Below are 9,194 nucleotides of genomic sequence, written 5' to 3'. Positions count from 1 at the left end.
CGTCATCTTGGAAGCAGAGACATCACGATCCAAACTGCTGGTGCTTTAATCTCCACCTTACCTGCCTCCAGAACTGTGAGAATAAATTTCTGTTCTTTATAGATACTCCAGTCTGTGGAGTTATAGCAGCACAAAACAGACTAAGACACCACCTCTCTTGACCACTCTAGGACACCATTCCAGCAACTTCCCAGATCTCTTCTACATCATCACTTTTTCTACTGGGCCATTTCTCTCAGGCCATGGTTATTTCTCCCATCTTAATAAAAACCTTCTCTTATCCCCACTTGCCCTACCAGCCACTGCTCTCATTCTCCGTGATCTTCTGCAGCTAAACTCCTCTAAAGCGTGAGCTACACCCATTGTCTCCAAATCATCCCCTTTCATTCACTTTTAATACCACTCCAGTCAGGCATTACCCCTATCACTCAACCAAAACTGCTCTGGCAAGATCAGTACTAACATGTGGCAAAATCCAAGGGCAAATTCTCAGGCTCACCTTACTCGGCCTGTCGGCACTGTCTGTCAGAGGCGACCACTTCCTCCTTTGGCTGCCGAGACACCTGACTCCACTCCTTTTCATTCTCCTTTGCAGGTTCCTCCTGTTCTCCTCATCTGCTTAAGTGAGAGTGCCTCCACCCTCAATATTTGGTTCTCTTTCTCCCTACCCTTACTCCCTCGGTGATTTCATTTGACTTCGTTTTTTAAATAAACCTACCTGTCAGCAACTCCCCAACGTGTACGTCCAGCCCAGGCTTTCTCCTGAACTCCAGGCTTCTATGGGCCCCTGCTACACAGCTTCTCCACCAGGAGGTCTACCAGACACCAAAAACTTCACATATCCCAAATAAAACTGCTGATTGTCTCCCCCAAAAGCTGTTCCACCTGTACTCCTCCTTCTCACCAAAACCTGTTCCACCTGTGTTCTCCTAGCTTCGATTACCACTCCGTGCTTCAACTGCCTGATACTTCTCACCACACCCACTGCTACCCACATGATCTTTTACTTGGTTAATTTTTAGAGACAGGGTCTTGCTCTTTTGCCCAAGCTGGCATGCCAGTGGCATGGTCATAGCTCACTGTAACTTTGAACACCTGGGATCAAGCGATCCTTCCCACCCCAGCCTCCCGAGTAGCTGGGACTATAGGTGTGCACCACCACACCGGGCTCAGCATGGTCTTTTTAGCTGGAATATTAATTACTACAGCCTCCTGACTGCTCTCCCTGCCTCCTTGCTTGCACCCTTGTAGTCTGTTCATATCACAGCAGCACAAGTCAGATCCTGTCACTCCCCAGAAGGCTGTCTAATGATTCTGTCCCACTTGGAGTAAAGCCCAGAGTCCCTACCGTGACTATAAGCCTCTATACAAATGGGCCCCCTGTGTATTCACCCCTACCACTCTCCCCTCACTCCTCCTGCTGCAGCCATCTGGACTGTTTGCTGGTTCTCAAAAATGCTGCCATGCTCCCATCTTTGGAGCAGCCTTTGCACTGGCTCTTCTGCCTGGAACATTCCCTAGGGTGCCACATGGCTATGACCCTCAACCTCCTTCAGACCTTGTTTAAATAATACCTCTTCAAGAAACCCCATGTGAAATTCTGCCCTGCCTTCCTCTGACCCACCCTGGCAATCCTTACTCTGCTTTTTTTCCCCCTTAGCATGTCATCTTCTATGATACCATATTATGATTTACTTATTTATAATATTTATTGTCTGTCTCTCCCCCATCCCCAATCCCAAGTGCCTAGGCACAAAATAAGCACTCAATAAATATTTCTTGAATATATGGATTTCTAGGAAGGGCCAGGGCTTTGATAAGATTATCAGAGAGTTTGTGGTCCAAAAAAACATTTAAAAAAAATCAAAACACCAAAAACTTCCAAGGAGTAAATATGTTTGGGAAAAAAAACAAACCACACATCAAACCCCCACTATTCTAGTCCTCAAAGAACCTTTCTGAGCAGAGACACAGCAGTAGAACCAATATATGTATTGCCTTTGGTTTCTCCTGATTCCTTCCTGATAATCTGTTGTTCTGGTTTGCATGACTGTGGAAGTGTTGGGGGTTCCCTCCCCAGTCTCGGGAGACCTTGAATGCTGGCTGGACAGCAGCTTCTAGACACCGTGAGAGAGCTCCCTCAGCAGCACATAGAGAGGAGAGAGACCATGAGATTTACCACGCAAAGCGGGCACTGTATGTGAAGTACATGCTGGTAGCAACAAGAACAGCAGTAAATACACAACAGAAAATAACCATCTTTGAAATGACAAATGGGACACATTATCTAAGCACTAACAGCTAAGGAGGTGGCTGCCCAAGCTCTGGTGGGCAGCTCCTCAGGAGAGAGAGGCCGACTTCTTTCCCGGTTGCCTGGTCTTCAGTCCTTGTAACTTTTCGTCTTTTAGCGCCTTCAGGAATGTATCTGCGGGAGAGCAAAACAAACTTAGCTGTAATAGAGATAAGGGCTTTTCCTAACACTTCCAAAGCAAACTCTTGGGAAGCAACTGTGCTTCCTTGAACCTAAAACCCCATTTCTGATCCAAGATGGGAGAGAAAAAAACAAAAAAGCGAAAACTCTGACTGTAAAAACATGTAACTGGTTCTGACTATACATGCAACACATCCAGTTACATGTGTTTTTACAGTCAGAGTTGCTAAGTCCTGGATTTCTTCTTCTTCTTCTTCTTTTATTTTATTTTTTTATTATTTTTTTTTTTTTTTGAGAGGGAGTCTTGCTTTTTCGCCCAGGCTGGAGTGCAGTGGCACAATCTTGGCTCACTGCAACCTTGGCCTCCTGGGTTCAAGCGATTCTCCTGCCTCATCCTCCCGAGTAGATGAGATTACAGATGCGTGCCCCCAAGCCCGGCTCATTTTTGTATTTTAGTACAGACAGGGTTTTACCATGTTGGTCAGGCTGGTCCTCAATGATCCTTATGTTGGTCAGGCTCCTGACCTCAAATGATCTGCCCGCATTGGCCCCCCCAAAGTGCTGAGATTACAGGTGCCAGCCACCACACCCGGCCCCTGGATTTCTTAACTATGAATACATACATAATACTATGTATTCATATTACATAATATGTATTCATTATTATGTATTACATACATAATACTATGTATTCATAGTTAAGAAATCCAGGACTTAGCAAAGCCCAGTTTTTCTAGGGACTGTTTTCCTTCTATGGCTATGAGAAAGGGTGCATTACAGTGTGTCTGATGAACTGAAGACCATTTCCATGGCCACATGGACCTAAGCATTTAGGTTATTTCATACTTCCCTTCTCTGTGTGGCAGGGGAGGCCAACTTAAGCCGTTATATACAATAGTTGGAATGATCTTTTTAGAACTATCTGCCCTTTTCCAGTGGTCAAGGACAAGCCTTAGCCAAAACAAGTGATGGGAAAGACAAAGTCTGCAGGACAACCTACCGCTACTGAAAGTTCTACTTTGCAATAGGTCCTTCTTGGAGTACAATGCATTCAACAACTTTACCCTCCAACAGGGAGGAGTCATTCAGCTAGTAGTCTAAGGGATCCTGCCCGCATCAGCACACCTGGTCTCCCCTGGTCCAGAGCCCTAAGATTTCAGACCTAAGACTAGATATCAGCCCAGGATCCTGGTGAGAGAACTGCTGGTGCCAAGGCCACAGAGTCCCAGGGGGGATGCCCTCCAGCATTAAGAAGTGGAGTGTCCCAAAGCTGCCCAGGAAACGGCCTTGGGCCTTGTGGTTCTTGCACAACTCCCACTTCCCCCTACAGACAACTGACAGTCACCTACTTCACCTTCCCCCCATGGAGAGCCCCGGTTTAAGACCAAACATTAAAGCTTAGGGACTGTCTGTGGTGGGTGGAGCTCCAGAGTACACAGGGTAAGAGGATGACTGTGCAGGAGGATTAAAGTTCGGGATGGGGTGGTGGTGGATGGAGTTCCAGGTGTGGAGGCTCAGAGTCCAGATTATCCAAAGGGTTTAGGATGGAGGGAGGATGGAGTTTGGGACTAAGAGGCTCATGAAGTTCAGATCTGTGGTGGGGGGAGGAGTCAGTTGAAGTCCAGGATAAGGGAGTCTGGGTGCTAGGGGATAGATTTTGGATCTGGGACTACTGGGGGCTGGGGTCAAACCAGGCTACATTTCGGGGCGGGGCATGGAGCCAATGAGGGAGCCAGGGCAGGCTAAGGCTGGGCTCGGTGGCCCTGACGAGGTCACGCACAGCGCTGGGAGTCGAAGCCGTCCCCAGTGATGGTGAGCAGTTCCAGCTCCTTAATCCGGATCTCCAGCTCGCACAGCTCCTCGGGGTGAGAGGCAGAGGCGAGCCTGGGGGTCGAGGGGCGGGGGGCCAGGGGCGAGGCAGCCACCTCAGGCCCCGGCGGCGGCGAGTAGAAGAAGCGCAGAGGCTCGTAGGGGATGGAGGCCAGGCCGGAGGGCCAGGGCGAGGGCCAGGGGCGCTCGCCGGAGGGACCCAGGCCGGGTGGTGGCGGGAGCGGGGGCGGGGGCGGGGGCGCCGGGGCGAGGGGCGCCTGGGGCAGGGACCCGGCCCCCGCCGCCCCACCCACTGGCGCCCCGCCCGCCTTCAGCGGTACAAAGAGCTTCTTCCAGATGTTGAAGTCGCTGAGCGGGGACGAGGAGATACCGCGGTCGTAGAGGGACGGGAAATAGAGGGGCGGGGCCGACCGCTGGCTCATGGTGGGGCTGTGGCTGCCGCGCCGCCCCTTTGGCATCGTTTGAATGAGGGTCTGCGTGGGAGGAACCCCGCGCCGGGAGACGCGCGCTCAGGCCCCGAGTCGCCGGGGTTTCGAGGTTCCACAAGCCCCGCCCCGACGGAGCGCGGCCCCACCCTTTCGCCTCAGCCCCGCCCCGAACAGGCGGGGTTCCAAAGCCCGGACGATCACGTCCCGGAACGTGGCCCCGCCCACCGGCGGCTGGCCGCGCCCGCAGTGAGAAAGCCACGCCCCCTGGCTCGCCTCGTCTCGCCTCCCGTCCCTCGACTCTGCCCACCGCCTCGCTCTGGCTCTGCGACGCCGCTGGCTCCCGTTGTCATATCCCAGCATACCCTCATCCAGAATAGGGAGCGGGCCAGGGCTGCGGGAGAAAGCTTGCTTCAGGCTTCCTCTCTTTCTCCCATCAGGGAGAAAAGTATTTCCTAGAAACCTGGCCTCTGCACCAGCAAACTTACCTCATTGCCTCACAGGCCGCGCCCACAGCAAAGAAGTCTGAGAAAATCAGTGTCTGATTTTTCATCCACTACTGTGGGAGGCAGACAAAGGAGAAGAGGATTGATTGAGAATGGCCGTTAGAGCCAACCCATGTATCTGCCAAACTTCAGCAGTGTTGAGGAAGATTCTAGAAAAGGGGATCCTCATCTGGTTTGTAACAGATCTGAAGGAGTATTTTCAGTGAAATGCAGTTTAGTTCTCTTCCAAACACAGATATCACCAGGAGCTAACAGGCAATGAGCTAACCACCAAAAGGAAATCCTGTCCGCCCTACCTCAAATACCTCACCCATTGCTTATAAGCGATTTGGACATTTTGTCCAAAGGACATGACAGCTCATTTATGTGAGTAACCTGTATTAGCCATAGACTGAGGGGAAATAACTAATACATTTTCTTGAGAGCCTCTGCCTAATGATCACTGGTATGAATAGTGATGGGTGGAGAATAGTGATGGGTGGAGGCCAGTTAAAGAGTCAGCATCAGCTTCACAAGTTAAATATATATATGCATATGTATCTGTACACACAGTACAAAGTGTGTGTGTGTGTGTGTGTGTGTCTGAGTGTGTGTGTGTGTGTCTGTCTCCAGCAAAGTGGAGAGAGTCAGATATTCAAGCTGGGTAGCCTTGGACAAGTCGCTTGACTTTTAAGTAGATTTTCTATAAAATAGAAATAAGAAAACCAGGCTGCCTCATAGGGTTGTGATCAGACAGAAGACAGAACAGTGTGTGTGAAACACTTCAACTTGGACACTTTGTCCAAACACAAGAAGCAGCTGTCCCTACTAAGGAGCATGTCTGAAACTGGGAAGCTTTTTCTTCTTCCCACACTTAGTTGTCACACGCAGTATTTGCACTCTGACTTTGGCAGCCACCCATCATTGTTTATTCATACCAGTGATCACTAGGCTGAGGCTCTCAAGAAAATGTATTTCCCCTCAGTCTATGGCTAATACAGGCCACGTGCGATAGCTCGGCACCCAGCCTGTAATCCCAGCACTTTGGGAGCCTGAGGTAGGGGGATCTCTTGAGGCCAAGAGTTTGAGACCAGCCAGGGGCAACATAGCGAGATTCTGTCTCTACAAAATAATTTTAAAAATTAACCAGGTGTGGTGGCATTCGCCTAGAGCCACTCAGGAGCTGAAGTGGGAGGATTTCTTGAACCAAGGAGGTTGAGGTTGAGGCTGCAGTGAGCCACAGTCACAGCACTGCACTCCAGCCTGGGTGAAAAGGCAGGACCCTGTCTCAAAAAAAAAAAAAAAAAAATCCTTATCTTCCATTAGTTTCCCCCGTATATTTAACTTCCTGTAATTTACTGCCCCAGAAGCTCAAACCTCTTTTCCTTTGCCTTGTCACTTTTCTACAATCGCCCATTGTTAAAATTGTATATAAGCTCTCAAGCCACTTCTTTGGGTTTTCACTTTGTTTCTGTAAGAACCCCATGTATCTGTGTAATAAACTTTGTCTTCTGTTAATCTGTCTTTGTCAGTTTAATTCTCAGGCCCCAGGCTCTGAACCTAAGAGATTAGAAGAAAAATTTTTTCACCCCTACAGAACCACAGTAATGGTAAGAACCAGGGTTTTGGACTCAGACTTGGGACCAAACCCTGGATCCACTATGTATTTGGCTGTGCGGCTGAACCTTTCTCAACCTCATTTTTTCATCAATATAATGGGAATAGTAATGGCATCTACTTGCTTAGGTTGGCAAGACTAAGCGAGACAGTTTAAGTACCTGGCAATGGCTTGTGTTCAACATTAGCTCTTATGATTACATATTGAAGGCCCTTAGAAGGAAAAGAGATTTTGCATTATATTTTTTAAATGAAGCAATAAAATCATTTTTTATGTATATATCTAGTTGCGGAGAAAAAATTACAATTTTTTCCCCCTTACTCCAAGATAATCTAAACAGATTTTACTCTGGATGGCTTAATTATAACATAATCCATGAAGTTATAGCCAGGGGGTTAAATAAGAAGTTGATGCCAAACTTGGTTTCTCTAACAAGTATGCAAGAAAACTCAGGTGCCGCAATGAACACTGAGATAAACTGCCGTCAGGAGGTGAAGTCCCTATGAGGTAATAATAAACCCACGAGGTTAAGGCAAAACCCTACGGTTGTTTCTGCAAACAAATGTCCAGGAAACTCAAGTTGGTGATGAAAGAACAGTCTTAAATTCAACTTCAGCAGAACCTTTCCCTCCCTGGGCTCCAAAGCACTATGTCACCTACATCTCCACTCAAATGCCCCATTAAGTACCATCCTGTTGGAGCTTCCTAACGCCCCTGCTCCCTGGCTTCATTTGGAACCAACTGAGAGAGACACATTAGTCCCTCTTCGTTGATCAGGGTCAGTTGGAGGATGTAGCTGTCGGCCTGGTAGCCAGGTGGGATTGCTAATCCTCCACCTCTACCTTAAGCTTACCCAGTGTGAGGCCAGGTTAGAAAGTCACAGGCCTTGGCAGCAGGGCGAGAGCCTTTACTGTCATAGTGAAGAGCTTGCCAAGGACAGGACTGATTCTTCCTCCAGCCTCACCGATCAGGGCAGTCATTGTTCCGTTGTCAGGTGGAGAGGGGCCAGAAGGGTCACACTGAAGAAATGTGACATGAGGGTGGAGATTCCTGTCCAGCACTTACACTATTTAACCATGGTTGACTCACTGCAGTTGGCACTAATTTTCTATTGCCACAGCCCTCTCCAGCCCGGAGGGCCTGGAGTACCTGAGGTGCTGTTGCCGGGTTCCCTTGGTCCTCAGACTGCTCCCTTCAGAGAAAACACAGAAAGCCTTCTCTGTCCCAAGGAGCCCCCTTCCCTTCCCTCACTCCAGCTCTGCATCTGGACACACTGTCAGCCATCAGACCCTGACCAGGTGCTCAGCCTCTTTAGGGATCTGTCACAATTTGCCGTGCCCCGTGGCTCAGGGCAGCCTTTGGACATGTAGTGCTTGTGTCTTGGAATATAAGAGTTGTGCCTGAATCTGGGACTCTCTGTGGCCCTGGGAAAATCACATCAGCTCTCTGAACCCCAATTGTCTCTGATATATAAAATGAAGACAATATCTACTTCATAGGGTTGATGTATTTGATGGACATATGTATAAGCACTGCCAGGGACAACTAGTAGGTGCTCATTGAAGTGTGGCTACAGTTATTATACAGTTACACATGGATTCCTTAATTCCCCATTAAGCCCTGGTGAATGAATGAGGAAAATGCAGCAGGGGGTCCATCCTAGAAAACCCAACCCACTCCAGATAATTGCGCCAGCCTCACACCTGAAAAGCTGCTTATTCGACCTGCTGAGGACACAATGATAAACACACACAAGACGCTACTGTGTCCCAGACACTTGTCTTAACTCATTTAACTTTTCTAACAACCCTAAGCCTAGGGTTCTCATTTTCCAGATGAGAAAACTGAGTAAGGTTAAGTAACTTGCCTGAGGGTGGCTGATTAGCATCAGAGCTGGCATTTCGAAGAGACAGGCCAGCTCTAGAGGCCAGCGTGTTTGGACAGCCTCCAAATTGTCACCCCAGCCTTCAGGGCAAGGCTGCACGCATGGCCTCTAATCTCCTACCCCTCTTCCTGGCAGGAGGCTGGCCCTGACCGGAGGTTGTTTGTGCCACAATTTAAGGACCAAGCTATTCTGGGAAGCCCAGAACAGTCTTTCCTTTATTATTCATCTCAGTTAACCATTGTGGTGGTCTGGACTTGGGGGTGCAGGCATTCCCATCTCCCTTTCAAGAAAGTTTCTAAAAAATGCAGACCAGCCTTTATTCTTGTTTTCCCAGGCAAATGTGGTCCTATGTACTTGCAGAGTAAGAATTAAAAAAAATAAACCTGAGAGGTAGTTTAGTGGAATAGGGAGTACAGAGGCCTGGAAGATGAGGCAGCTGGGTTTAAGCCCCATTAACCGGCATCAACTAGGCATGCTACCTTGGGCAAAATAACTGTAGCTAACACGTAGTGACCACTTA

General features: G+C 48.7%; 1 protein-coding gene across 2 annotated transcripts; it reads right to left on the bottom strand.

Annotated features, from left to right (window-relative positions):
* Positions 1–1,732: 1,732 nt before the first annotated feature.
* Positions 1,733–4,805, bottom strand: CUNH11orf91 (chromosome unknown C11orf91 homolog). Of its 2 annotated transcripts, XM_058446848.1 has the most exons (3): positions 4,212–4,796; positions 2,300–2,425; positions 1,733–2,139 (listed from the first exon to the last, which is right to left on the bottom strand). In XM_058446848.1, exons 1-2 carry the CDS (start codon positions 4,717–4,719, stop codon positions 2,340–2,342), a joined length of 594 nt encoding a protein of 197 aa, XP_058302831.1. In that variant the 5' UTR covers positions 4,720–4,796; the 3' UTR covers positions 1,733–2,139; positions 2,300–2,339. The 2 variants fall into 2 exon arrangements, with proteins under 2 accessions (XP_058302831.1, XP_032022194.1); XM_032166303.2 differs by lacking the exon at positions 1,733–2,139 and having other exon boundaries at positions 2,175–2,425; positions 4,212–4,805.
* Between the last annotated feature and the right edge of the window lie 4,389 nt (positions 4,806–9,194).

The sequence above is a fragment of the Hylobates moloch genome, unplaced genomic scaffold (genome assembly GCF_009828535.3).
Source record: "Hylobates moloch isolate HMO894 unplaced genomic scaffold, HMol_V3 SCAFFOLD_11, whole genome shotgun sequence".
Classification (NCBI taxonomy): domain Eukaryota; kingdom Metazoa; phylum Chordata; class Mammalia; order Primates; family Hylobatidae; genus Hylobates; species Hylobates moloch.
This window is presented reverse-complemented; position numbering and strand designations above follow the sequence as displayed.

Coding starts and splice junctions, on each gene's coding strand:
- CUNH11orf91 (XM_032166303.2), bottom strand. CDS start 4,719: ATGCCAAAGGGGCGGCGCGGCAGCCACAGCCCCACCATGAGCCAGCGG. Junction 2,426..4,211: donor CGGCTTCGACTCCCAGCGCT/GTGCGTGACCTC, acceptor GCTCTCCCGCAG/ATACATTCCTGAAGGCGCTA.